General features: G+C 40.3%; 1 protein-coding gene across 1 annotated transcript in view; it reads left to right on the plus strand.

The window, feature by feature from the left end:
* The window catches only part of MLLT3 (MLLT3 super elongation complex subunit), a 166,651-nt gene that overhangs the window by 136,149 nt on the left and 16,224 nt on the right, over positions 1-14,278 (plus strand). The window contains exons 7-8 of the mRNA XM_075280347.1: positions 2,173-2,248; positions 12,925-13,051. Of these exons, the coding sequence (XP_075136448.1) occupies positions 2,173-2,248; positions 12,925-13,051 (203 nt within the window). The remainder of the gene's footprint in view (positions 1-2,172; positions 2,249-12,924; positions 13,052-14,278) is intronic.

Raw genomic sequence — 14,278 nt, forward strand, 5'->3', positions numbered from 1 at the left:
GTACTTCTGCATGAACCTATTGCCTTGGTATTTGTACAATATCTCAGATCAGTTCTTAGAGTGAAGGGACATTGGCTGCCAGTGTTCCCGATTTTCTCTTTAATCTTATGTGTGCCTCCAAACATAATGGCACTGTTTTGTGGTTGACGTTTCCATGCACCAGATTATTGGAATCAGCAGAACCAGTCTTTTTTAAAAGTGGTTTACTCTAAAGTGACCTTTTCAGACCATGAAGGGACTTTTTCACATTAAACTATATCAGGATTATATTTTTTTTTTCTTTTTGGATCAACCTTGTTTCCATACTCCATATTTCCATACCTATTAAAATAAAAAATGTCTGTATGGACTGCATTCAAAAATCTATTATGACTACTGGGCAGAATTTATGCAAAATGGATTTTAGAGAATTTGGTGATTCTGATGTCTCTAGATACTCCCCTGGTATGCATTGGTGACAAAATTCAATAAATTCAGCTATTTGTAGTTTCTGCACTGGTACTGCACATTAATGCACAAGAAAACCAGGAATGAACCCACTCCCCTCCACTGTTGGCAAAGTCCAAGAGCTGTTGACCATGTTTAAGAAGTCTAAAGATGCCCATTAAATTTAGTTAGTAGTAGTCCATGTGACAGACCCTCTAAGGTAACAGCTGATCTTTGGGTTCCCAGAGTCAGGTCTCCCCATTAGTTTATATAGGGAACAATAGTCTAAAAATAGATCTTAGAGCCAGAATACTACAGTAGTGTAAATTGTACATTCTGGTATTGGGAAGATATCTTACTATAAAATAGTTGTCCAACGAGAGACCGCACCATTTGAAAATCTGTTGGTTTGCCTGACATGTTTCTTTTAGTGAATACTTGATTTACATATAGTTTTGGATAATCTTTTCAGCATTAATCTGTTCCTCTTACAAATTGAAGAATGGATGCTATCATTCCTTTTGCAACATTGCTGCCTCCCTATACAGCCCAATACTTTGATAAATCACTCTGTGTCTCCTTTGATCAGAGGACTGGTACCACCAGTTGTTACTTTATTCATAAATTTTAGAGTAGGAAAAACAAAGGAATGGCATGCTACAGAATTCTCATATTACAACGTATGAGAAATACATATCTTCTTTAATAGCCAGTTACCCCCAACAAGCTTCTGATTTTACCAGGATAATATGGCATTACATGGCGAGTGTGTAAGCATCTCTCCGTTCTGGCTCTGAGGTGGTGTCACCAGTGGAGGACTTCCTTTTATGACTTCCATATGCCCTTATGGAGCATGGGAACCTTCATCCCATATATATGAATTGCTGAAAGTCCATAACATCATTGATTTTTCCACACAACATTAACTATACATAGAGGATTATCATTTTCCTCCTTTGCTGCTTTAAGAGATTATTGAAGAAACTCCACATAATACTGTTCCCTATGCCGCTAGAAAATTCAAGCATCTGATTCTGCTACTAAGTCAGCATCTTTCTAATTGTGAGAAAAAGGCTGTGGAAGGCTGTAAATCTGCCGGCTCATTATGAACAGTAACAATGGATTGATTTACAGGGTGTAGCAACTGCTAGGCTTATGTAGTGTATGTGCAGAAAGATGCAGCTAAGCTCTAGGGCTTTTCACTGCTTCCATATTACTTGCAGCCTCTAGGCTTCTGCTGGATTTACTGACAATGTAATCCTAATGAAAATATTCCTAAAACAAGCTGACAGACCAAACGGTAAAACTCTTGCCTGTCTGACACTTGCTAAGTAGTTGGTCTGTCGCTATCACTGGTGTTCACACCATTTTTGGAGGGTAGTGAAAAATGGATATAGATGACATCAGGATATGAACATGTTTATGATGATCACTTTTTCAATAGCCTGTCATGCATATGTCGTCATGCATACGAACCAGCCTGGTATGTATTTGGTGGGGTCATTCTACAAATAACAGTGGGGAAGAGTTTGGCATTGTTGTGTATTGGTAATTTTAAGACTTTCCTATTACTGCTTAAAAAGTCATCAGTTATTGAGCCTGAGTTTTATATTTGGGTTACCTCAACTATGGCACACTCTAGCCAAGCTATCAATAGTGAGATACAAATCTAATCATATGGAGAGTCATTTGCAATTTATATATTCTATTCTAATATTTTTGTTGTATTCATTTTTTTCTTTACAGTCTGGACAGCCAAGCCCAGCCAGTTCCTCGTCCAGTTCCAGTTCCAGCTTGGTGCCTCCTCATAATCACAGACAAGGTATTAAACTAATAATGAGTAGCAATTGCTACTTTCCTGATGATTATTTTTTCTGTATTTTAATACTGATTGGATTGTGTCAGTATTGTGATGGAAGATTCCAATTGTATTGTTTTCTAGTAGTATTATGGAAAGGAAGTGTAAACTAATGCTTATCCACATTGTATTTCCCATTTCACAAATATCTATCACATTACTGTTTCTCATTCCACAAGTCTTCAGGGTGGAAATTCTCTAGAATATATGCCTAGGTATGTATGAATGATATAAGTAGCTGTTTATAGAACTTTGTACTTGGTAACCAGTGTTCCTTACATTACCACTCTGTGTAATGCCAATCTTCTACGGTCCTAATAGGACTCTTAAAAATCCAAGATTAAGGGGCAACACGGTGGCTCAGTGGTTAGCACTTCAGCCTTGCAGCACTGGAGTCCTGGGTTCGCCAGGAACAACATCTGCAAGGAGTTTGTATGTTTTCTCCCCATATTTGCGTGGATTTCCTCCCATTCTACAAAGACAAACTGATAGGAGGGGAAAAAAAAGTACATTGTGATCCCTATATGGGGTTCACAATCTACATGAAAAAAAAATAAAAATCCAGGATTAATCTGTGTGTGTATATAATAAAAAAATATATATAATATATTCATATTCTCATATATACATGTGGGACATTGTGTCACCAAGGTTTGGGAACACAAGTCTCTGTGCTATCTAACAGTTGTCCTCCATTGCTCGTCCTGTCTTTCATTCAACCTATTCTAGATTTGGACAGGGTATACTTACTGCTGTTTGACAGGAGATTCCAGAAAAAAAAATTGTGACTGAGTAAGGAGTTGATGAGGATAAATTGGTCTCCAGAAAAATGTGTGTGGATCAAATGTCTAACTTGTGTGCCTAAGGAAGGTGATATTCATTCATTAGGAGGAATCTTTCCTTTATCTGTTAGAAGCACTGAAATATTCCATCCACACATATGTCCCATATAGAACACCCCTTTGGTCTTCCACAATGACATACTAAGTAGGGTCTTAAATTATGGGTTGGAACCATTATGTGTAAACAGCGCAAGGAGAGAGGGAGGAGTAATCTGAGACACATCCAGTAGCCCTGACACTGAGTTAAAGGGGTTTTCCCCATTTCCCTCTCTCATCAGCTTTGCCTGCTCTCTCTTCTTCTCACTTCCTATATACTTCCACAAGTTGATGCGAGCACTTTGACTGATTGACAGGACACTATGAAGTACTAGAAGTCTAATATAAATGCAGATCAAAAAATATGCACAGTAAATGCATATTACATTACACAAGTTTGAAGAGAACAATTACCATGCTTACATAAAGAAAGGACTTGCAGAAAACTTAATGTTATCTTTGCATTAATATTGAACACTCTGTCCGAGCCTTTTTCAGCAAACTGCAATTAGCTGACTTGATTGCCTAGACAACAAATCTGTACATAACTGGGAGAGAAGTCTGTTCCCTCCCCCCTTCCTCCCGCGTATGGACTCCCCTCGTCCTCTGATCTGTGTTTTCAGATATAGATGGGGACCAAGGCATCAATATGTAAACAAACAGAGGAATAACTTAACATATCAAGCAAACGAATCAGTGTTTCTAAAACAATTTATTTTGGAAAACTCTTGAGTTTACATAAGGTAGCAGCATAGATAGGATCCTTGAGAGGGGAATACCCCTTTAACCCTTTCCCGACATGCGCCGTAATAGTACGGCGCGTGTCGGGTCTGTAACTATGGCGACCGTCATAGCCGCCGGGTGTCTACTGCTTTAAGCAGTAGACAACCGGCTCTAATGCCTCCGATCGGTCCCCGGACCGATTGGAGGCATTAACCCCTCCGGCGCTGCTGTCAAAGGCGCCGGAGGCGCCATTTTCCCGGCGGCGCATGGGCGCCGCCATTTTGGCAAGGATCGCCGGCTCCTGGAGCATGCTCCAGGGCCGACGTCATGTTGCAGTGACAGCTGGGAGCCTTGTTAAAGGCTCCCAGCCGGTCTGCAAATTCTCTCTTTTGCAGGCTGGTGTATACAGCCTGCAAAAGAGATGATGCTTTTTTGCAATGCATTGCAATGCATTAGCATTGTAATGCATTGCATTAGTGATCAGACCCCCTGGGGTTCAACACCCCTAGGGGGTCTAATAAATGCAAAAAAAAATAAAAAAAAAAGTAAAAGAAAATATAAAAAAATATAAAAAGTATTAAAAGTTCAAATCACCCCCCTTTCCCTAGAACAAATATAAAAGTAGTTAAAAACTGTGAAACATATACATGTTAGGTATCCCTGCGTCCGAAATCGCCCACTCTACAAATCTATAAAAATATTTTTCCTGTTCGGTAAACGCCGTAGCAGGAAAAATAGTCAAAAGTGCCAAACCGCCGTTTTTTCACTGTTTTAATTCTGATAAAAATTTGAATAAAAAGTGATCAAAGCAATAACATTTCCCGAAAATGGTAGAACTAAAAAGTACACCCGGCCCCGCAAAAAAAGACGCCCTATGCATCCCCGTACACCTATGTATAAAAAAGTTACGGCCGTCGGAATATGGCGACTTTTAGAAAAAAAAAATTTTAACACCGTTTTGGAATTTTTTTTAGGGGTCAAAATGCAAATAAAACCATATAAATTTGGTATCCCTGGAACCGTACCGAAACACAGAATATAGGGGACATGTCATTTTGGCTGCACAGTGAACGCCGTAAAACCAAAGCCCGTAAGAAAGTTGCAGAAATGCATTTTTTCTTCAAATCCACCCCATTCTGAATTTTTTTCCTGCTTCCCAGTACATTATATAGAATAATTAATGGTGGCATCATGAAGAAAAAATTGTCCCGCAAAAATTAAGACCTCATATGACTCTGGGAGCGGAGAAATAAAAAAGTTATGGGGTTTAGAAGGAGGGGAGTCAAAAACGAAAAACGAAAATCAAAAAATGCCATCGGCGGTAAGGGGTTAAGTAATCTAAGAGGACAATCACAGTGGCTGACTCACCACATATGCAGATGGAGCGGAGACATCTAGTGGCAGAATCTGATATTTTGACTAATTTATGTGAACACCCGAATGTTATCCAGATCCTCAACATTTATCCCTTGTATTCTTCCTGAGTATTCATGAATAATAGAAGGTTACGATTGGTAGGCCTTGCAGGAATCAAACCATTTTGGTCCAGGTGGATAATGGGTAGGGTAACTTGGTTGACGCAGATGGAGAGAATCTTTGCCAGGATCTTAACATCTACTTCTAATAACAATATGGGTCTATAGGATTCACATAGTTGGATCCTTGCTTGTTTTTGGTATAACTACAGTCCGAGCCTCTGTCATGTAAGGTGGCAGACGCCACCCACGTACCATTTATAAATTTCCTCTGGAAACCCGTTTGTTCCCAGTGGTTTGTGAAAGAGTCCAAGGCTGCCACAATCTCCTCCTTTGTAATGGGTGCAGCTAACATGGTACTGTCATCTGAAGACAGGGTCAGCATCAGGATTGTATGCAGATATTCATGTGTGTCTCACTGGGACAATCTGAATGTAGTAGAATATAAAGAGGGATATAAATCCCCAAAGATATCAGGAGAGCTCTGTGTGAGTCTTTAATTTCTGTCACTACATGAGGTGTACAGGAGTCAAGCTTGGCCAAGTGAACCAGTAAGGTACTGCAGCAATTCATGTTCTGTTTCATGAAAATGATGCCTGTTTTACTTGATTAGTTATAAAGTCATAGTTATAACTTCTGTTTACCCTGCCAAGTAACGTTATTGTCTGCTGAAGGGTTACTGATATGGCATTTCTGCTTGTAAAATTTCTATTTCAAATTATGGCAGCCGGAGGTCCAAGGCTATTCTAGACATGGAGTCACCCCCTTTGCATTTAAAAGGTTGTTCCACTACAGACACTTATGCCCTGTGAACAAGGTAGGTGATAGGTGTCTCCTCACTGGAGGTCAGACTGCTGGGAACCTCTATGACCATGAAAGCAGGGACTTGCAAGTTCTCCTGAGTGCTTCATGTGTGTGTGGTAGCAATGTGCATTCATGGCCACTGCTCAAATCACGTCTATGAGAGTGCGGGGACGGTGATCTTTGGAAGCCCCATTGAAGTGAAAAAAGCAGTGACCACACATATACACTGTATCATCATTCACATGGAACCCTTATGGGAATTTGCAGGTCCCAGTGATTGGGCCACAAGCATTCAGACACTTATTCTCTGTCTTGTGACTGGGGGATAAATGCATCTGCAGTACAACAACCCCTTTTAAATGTCTCAATTTTCAATATCTAGTTGTTGGTGGACATATGGCGATAGATATATAAATAATACTTAAAAAATGGAATCAAAAGTATCCTTCTGCTGAAACGCTCTGTGCTCACTTTGAACTATAGGGTAAGCTACAAATATTCGGATCTCCACCATCAAAATCTCAGTTTTTGGAGCATGTTAAGCCAAATTTAATCATGTAACGTTTTATATGTTGCTTATCTTGCTAGGCAAGTTGAATACATTGCCATTTCTACTATAATTCTCTGGTTCTGCCTCCTATTGTTTTCAATGATGTGAACGGCCCCTTACATCGATAATTTACAGTAAAGAAAAATCAAGCATGTCATATATTAGATGAATTTTACCACACTTAGTCACATCCCTTTTCACGTAATTCTTAGGAGTAAAATATGATGAAATCACAAAATAAACCGCACCTCACTGTACTGCATTTTCATGTGCCATTTGTGGCAGCAACAGAAAATTTCTTAATGCAACTGTCCACACATAGCCTGTTGTTTCACTAACTTGTTGGACTGCAGGCCTACATTTTTCAGGAGCAAAGCCACTATACACAACTTGGTTTGGATATTTCTTAGATGGAAATTTGTGAAGATGCCTTTAGATGATCCAAGAACGTCCTACCAGTTTCCTAATCTTTGCTCATACCACTCAGCAATATACGCCCCGAGTCCTTTGTGGCATGTGTAGAAACTCAAACACTTGTTTTTTAATTATTGGAAATGAAAGCCCCAGTCTCTAGAGCTGGAATGTCCCTCTGGCAGTGTTGGAAAGGATCCATCAGCTGCAGCAAGCTATAAATGATGTTATCATGTAAACTCTTAACACACTAAAGGCCTAGAAAGAGGCAGAAAATGAAGAATAAGTAACTTTTATTTATGTCATTCTATAATATTTAATATTGTTCTGAATTGAGGCTTTACTTTTAAAAAGCTTAGAAAATCAATCACACGGGACACATTGGAATTGTATATGGATTCACTGCAGTGCTTAGGCAAGACTATTCTGCTCTACTCCTATCTTATAATTGACTGCAATGATGAGCTGACAGGTTATTCTTGAAAGAGAATGTGTCACCTCTCCAGTACATGCTTATATTCCCTGTGAAATATCATTGTTATCTTTTCCTAGCAATCTGTGTTGTGCTTGGTGATCTCCAAGATTTTTAGGTTTATGGGGGAGTGTGGAAGCACATTGTATTGTACCTACCTTATATACTCTAGTATAAGCTGACTTTTCCAGCACAGTTTTTATGCTGAAAAAGCCCCCTCGGCTTATACTTGAGTCAGGCAACACAGGACTGCAAGAACCTGCATAAATTAAGTGAAGTGGGAGTGTCCTTCAGTGGTTGCTACAGTAATGATATAGGACACTCCCCCTTCACTTAATTTATGCAGGTTCTTGCAGTCCTATGTTGCCTGACTCGATACTTCCCTGCTCCTGTCTCTGCACCGGGCAGAGCTGAAAGTGAAAGTAAAACACACAGGTACATACTGGAGTTACAATTCCTATTAAAGAGGACCTTTCACCACTTTTGGGCACATGCAGTGTTATATACTGCTGGAAAGCTGACAGTGCGCTGAATTCAGCGCACTGTCGGCTTTCCCGATCTGTGCCCGGTGTGAAGAGCTTACGGTGCCGGTACCGTAGTGCTCTATGGTCAGAAGGGCGTTTCTGACCATTAGCCAGGAACGTCCTTCTGCCTCGCGGCGCCTGTCGCGCTGTGCTGTGGAGCGGGGAGGAACTCCCCCCTCCCGCTCCTGATAACACTCGTCTATGGACGAGCTGTGTGAGCAGAGGGAGGGGACATTCCTCCCCGCTCCACAGCACAGCGTGATTGGCGCCGCGAGGCAGAAGGACGTCTCTGGCTAATGGTCAGAAACGCCCTTCTGACCATAGAGCACTACGGTACTGGCACCGTAAGCTCTTTACACCGGGCACAGATCGGGAAAGCCGACAGTGCGCTGAAATCAGCGCACTGTCGGCTTTCTGGCAGTATATAACACTGCATGTGCCCAAAAGTGGTGAAAGGTCCTCTTTAATGTCAGGCATTTGGGGTTATTAATTTAGTTTCAGTAACTCCATGTGCCTCACATTAATAGCAGTTAGCTCCATCATGTCCCTCACATTAACCCCTGTGTACCCACACAAGGGTTACTCATATGTGAGACATATGGAGGTAATAATAACGTACCATAATAATGTTTAAGGTAATAATTATTACCACCAGGTCTCTCACATATCAGTAACGCTTATGTGAGGCACACAAAGGATTAACGTGAGGGACATGATGGGGTTAACTACTATTAACCTGAGGCACATGGAGTTACTAAGCTGTAATGCACATGACCAAACTTTTTATCTGCAATGGTGGATATCCCCCCTAGGTTTATACTCGAGTCAGTTTCCCAGTTTTTCGTGGTAAAATTAGGGGCCTCGGCTTATACTTGAGTTTATACGGTAGATTATTATTATATTTATTTATATAGCACCATTAATTCCACAGTACTTTACATTTGAGGGTTTACATACAGTATGCAAACAAATATAATACTAAACAATGACCGACTGGCACAATGGGGTAGAGGGCTCAGCCCACAAAGGCTTACAATCTATGAGGGAAAGGGATAGAGACAGAAGATAGTGTCTTCTAGGGTTGTAACTAGAAAACACTGATCCGAGCAGATTGTCGCAGTGGGCGATTAATAGAGCGCCCCTCATATACTCAAAGTTTTCCATTCTTGTAATCTGGTTCTGCTCTCGAAATGCACTACTCCTACACTTTCTCGGTTAATAAGAAATGAAAATATATTTAGCAAAATATGTATTTTTCTAATTTCTTCAATATAAAATTAGGATCATTTACTGTGCCTTGTGTATTGTGTAGCAGACATTTCTCTTTGAGAAATAGTCTTAGAAAACTACAAAGAAGAATGACTCCCATTATATTATCAGTGGCTTGTACTTTCCATTGCTGTATAACAATTGATATAAGTTGACGCTATAAGTAAAATACAAGAAGGTATTGATATGAATGCAGCCGCACTTCAGCACTATTTTGGGATTTGGCTGCAATAATGCTGAACAAAGTGAAAAATAAAGGGCAGTAAGGGTGATATGAAAGCACCATACAACTCACATTAAGATTTGAGAAAAGTGCTTGCTTGACCAGAAGTTGACCTTGAACTCAGAAGAGAATGGCAAAAACTAAATGGATCAAAAACGGGCAAACAAAAGCTCACGCTTTAGAGAAGCATGCAATCAAATTGATTTGTTAGCTGGATTTTTTTCTTCTCCATCACACTTTTGCTGTAGGTCTCTACTGATTTTTTTATATTGTTGCAGGGAGCTCTGATTTTTTTTTTAAAATATGTATTTAATTTTTGTAGGCTTTGTCTGCTCTGTTTGAAGAGAATATCAGTGAATGGTAAATCTGGGATGTGTGCTTTATGTAAAATTGCAGATTAAGTCTTCTTGATTTTATTCCAAGCAGCAGGCGATCACAAGAAAGCTTGTATCTCCTTTTAGTCTTTTGGAAAAATGGCAATAATGCTGTATTGTAAGTTTACCTTAAATGGAGTGTACCAACACCAAAATAATTTCTAAACCACTTACATGCTGCTGTAGGGGCTGATATAGATATAGTGAACAGACCTTAGGCTTGAGATTCTACATTGCAGAAACACAGCTTTTTGTTCTTTGTTCTTTTTTGCTTAAATTTTTTGACTCAAAGCCAAGAGTGGATTGAGCAGAAGGTAGCACTTCTTATACTGTATATTTCCCATTCCTCTTGTAACCATTCTTGGCTTTGGCAAAAAAAAAAAAAAAAATGCAGCAAAATCTGCACCAAAAAAAGCTGTTTCTAAAATGTGGGTCTTAACCTTGTCAATGTTCAATCTTGTTGCTGAAAACTCAACTTTAATCTGTATGCAAGTGGGTTGTTTGGTGCAGCTCTTTCTCAGTCAGGAAAAGCCCCAGGATTATTTAGAACATATATAGAGCAGCATAGCACTGACCTTTACTTATGGGATTATATTATAATATACTCTATTATATAACACTAGAAAGCCGACAGTGCATTGAATTCAGCGCACTGTCGGCTTTCCCGCTATGTGACCCGGTGGAAGAGATATCAATGCCGTTACCGAGAGTCAGAAGGGCATTCCTAACAGTGCCCTTCCTGATAGTACTGTGTGTACTCTGTGTGTAGCGCCCAACCCCTCTCCTCCTGACAGTACTTTTCTTTCTTTCTTTCTTTCTTTGGTGACAAAACAGGGGCAAAGAGGCCAGAATTGGAGTGGTTGACTTTTGATGTTAGAGGTTGTCCAGGTTAAAATGTAATTTTTTAATTAGGCCGGGGGAGGTGGAAAAACAAAGAGAAGTCTATTTTTGCAGCTCTGTGGTTTTCTTCCAGCGGAAGTTCCCACGTGACTGCTGAGGCCATTTTGGTCTTGTTTTTTTTTCTCCTTCCCCGACCTAATTAAAAAATAATATTCTAGCCGGGACAACCTCTTTAACTCTTCACCTCTTGACTTCAACATAGCTAGTTAGCATATTAAATTAAAACTACTTTTTATATGGGTTGTGGCTTTTTAAAGATTGAACAGTTGACCTCATGAGGCTACCTGTGAGGTAATAAAAGCCATAGCAATGGTGCTGTCAAATTCTCTTTAACCCCTTCCCGCCGATGGCATTTTTTGATTTTCGTTTTTCGTTTTTGACTCCCCTCCTTCTAAACCCCATAACTTTTTTATTTCTCCGCTCCCAGAGCCATATGAGGTCTTAATTTTTGCGGGACAAATTTTTCTTCATGATGCCACCATTAATTATTCTATATAATGTACTGGGAAGCAGGAAAAAAATTCAGAATGGGGTGGATTTGAAGAAAAAATGCATTTCTGCGACTTTCTTACGGGCTTTGGTTTTACGGCGTTCACTGTGCAGCCAAAATGACATGTCCCCTATATTCTGTGTTTCGGTACGGTTCCAGGGATACCAAACTTATATGGTTTTATTTACATTTTGACCTCTAAAAAAAATTCCAAAACGGTGTTAAAAAAAATTTTTTCTAAAAGTCGCCATATTCCGACGGCCGTAACTTTTTTTATACGTAAGTGTACGGGGATGTATAGGGCGTCTTTTTTTGCGGGGCCGGGTGTACTTTTTAGTTCTACCATTTTCGGGAAATGTTATTGCTTTGATCACTTTTTATTCAAATTTTTATCAGAATTAAAACAGTGAAAAAACGGCGGTTTGGCACTTTTGACTATTTTTCCTGCTACGGCGTTTACCGAACAGGAAAAATATTTGTATAGATTTGTAGAGCGGGCGATTTCGGACGCGGGGATACCTAACATGTATATGTTTCACAGTTTTTAACTACTTTTATATCTGTTCTAGGGAAAGGGGGGTGATTTGAACTTTTAATACTTTTTATATTTTTTTTATATTTTTTTTTACTTTTTTTTTTATTTTTTTTTTGCATTTATTAGACCCCCTAGGGGTGTTGAACCCCAGGGGGTCTGATCACTAATGCAATGCATTACAATGCTAATGCATTGCAATGCATTGCAAAAAAGCATCATCTCTTTTGCAGGCTGTATACACCAGCCTGCAAAAGAGAGAATTTGCAGACCGGCTGGGAGCCTTTAACAAGGCTCCCGGCTGTCATGGCAACGGGGGTCGGCCCTGGAGCATGCTCCAGCAGCCGGCGATCCTTGCCAAAATGGCGGCGCCCATGCGCCGCCGGGAAAATGGCGCCTCCGGCGCCTTTGACAGCAGCGCTGGAGGGGTTAATGCCTCCGATCGGTCCGGGGACCGATCGGAGGCATTAGAGCCGGTTGTCTACTGCTTAAAGCAGTAGACACCCGGAGGCTATGACGGCCGCCCGGCTCCCAGGCGGTCGCCATAGTTACAGACCCGACACGCGCCGTACTATTACGGCGCATGTCGGGAAGGGGTTAATAAACTGGCTCCATTATTTTTTGTTTTACTAATCCATTTGCTGAATGTTTGTTAAAGATTCATGACGCATTCAACAAGGCATTAGCTATACGAGAATATTCATAATAAATAAATTAACATTATATGTGATTTCCCAATACGATCTCTATATAACAATTGCTACTGTTTACGGAAAAGATTTGTCATTCTTCCGGAGATTTACAGAAACCATGAAATCTTTTATAGATGAGAGAGACAATAAAAGGAGAGAGAATAGTTTTTCCTCTGGTACAATATATTACAAAGTTTGTTCACCTGCACTTTTCATTGACAAAAACAAAAAGCTGTAAAAAAAAAAAAAAAAAAAAAAGTAATTGTGGTCCATTGTATCTATTAGTGTGTTAATTTTCCCAGGTTTCTTCATGTCTTATTCAGGCTCTCTGAGGTCCATAATGAAGGATTTACATTCTGATGAGAATGAGGATGAGTCTGATGATGCAGAGGATAATGATTCTGAGAATGAGAGGACTATCCACATGCATGGAGGGAGCCGGGCTCGCAGGTACATCATTTTCTTGCATGTAATTCATTTTTCTTCCTACATCATGTTACCATAATTGACATTTGTAGATTTGTTAGTAACCATCAAGGTTAGTGAGAAAACTGCATAGTCTTAAGAAACACCAAGTGGCATATGGCACTGCCTTCTTAAAACAAAAGTTTGTTTTTGTTTTTTGTTTTATTTCAATGGGCCCATACACACAGCTGTCGTTTTTGTGGCTGTTTGTACAGGCCAAATTATGGATAAAATATGGAGCAGGTCATATATGTGTCTGCTTCTGCGGCCCTGTGAATTCATTTTTAATAGAGATGAGCGAGTACTGTTCGGATCAGCCGATCCGAACAGCACGCTCGCATAGAAATGAATGGACGTAGCCGTCACGCGGGGGGTTAAGCGGCCGGCCGCCGTCAAAGCGGAAGTACCAGGTGCATCCATTTCATTTCTATGGAGCGTGCTGTTCGGATCGGCTGATCCGAACAGTACTCGCTCATCTCTAATTTTTAATATTTAGGTCAGTGAGCACCACTTACATGCCATTTTTGTGTAGAAGGCTTAAGGGTACTTCTTTTAGGGTGGAGACAAACCCTGATGCGGTTATAGCCAAATCCAGTCCCCAGGCACCAGTGCTTTCACTTTGGAATAAATGTGACACCCGTTAATTCCTGGCTGTGATTTTGTTGACAGTATTGGCGGTCGGGGACTGGATGCAGCATCCAGGTACATAATTTGTCACCAACCTAAAGGTGTTACTTCACTCTGATCCCAGTCACATGCATTTGCCACTAATGGCGGGTTACACATGTACCTACATTACTTCTAATGGGAAAGTACAAAAGTATCCAGGCAAATAGCATTAAACGCATGGGGTTGGGAACATTGCTGCACCCTTATGCTGTGGTTTGTGCTATATGACTTTACTGTAAGGGTTGTCAGCCTTACAATTATTGCACAGAACTCCGCGTACCTCATCTTTGATTTTTTATTTTACTTATTTTTATTTAAGTCGACACCAAACAAAAAAAGGTTGCCTACCTCTGCTTTAGACTATAATGGGGGTCGGTCAGGTTTCAGCCTGAAAAATTCTCGCAGGACATTTCTGTCTGCATTTTTCAAGCAGAATATGGGAAAGAATCCCCCAATGGGAAAATGTCTAGCCTTACACACTGGAAATACCTGCTCAGTTAGTCACTATCTGCAGTGATGACACACACAGGCATGGCTGCCAGT

The sequence above is a fragment of the Leptodactylus fuscus genome, chromosome 1 (assembly GCF_031893055.1).
Source record: "Leptodactylus fuscus isolate aLepFus1 chromosome 1, aLepFus1.hap2, whole genome shotgun sequence".
Classification (NCBI taxonomy): domain Eukaryota; kingdom Metazoa; phylum Chordata; class Amphibia; order Anura; family Leptodactylidae; genus Leptodactylus; species Leptodactylus fuscus.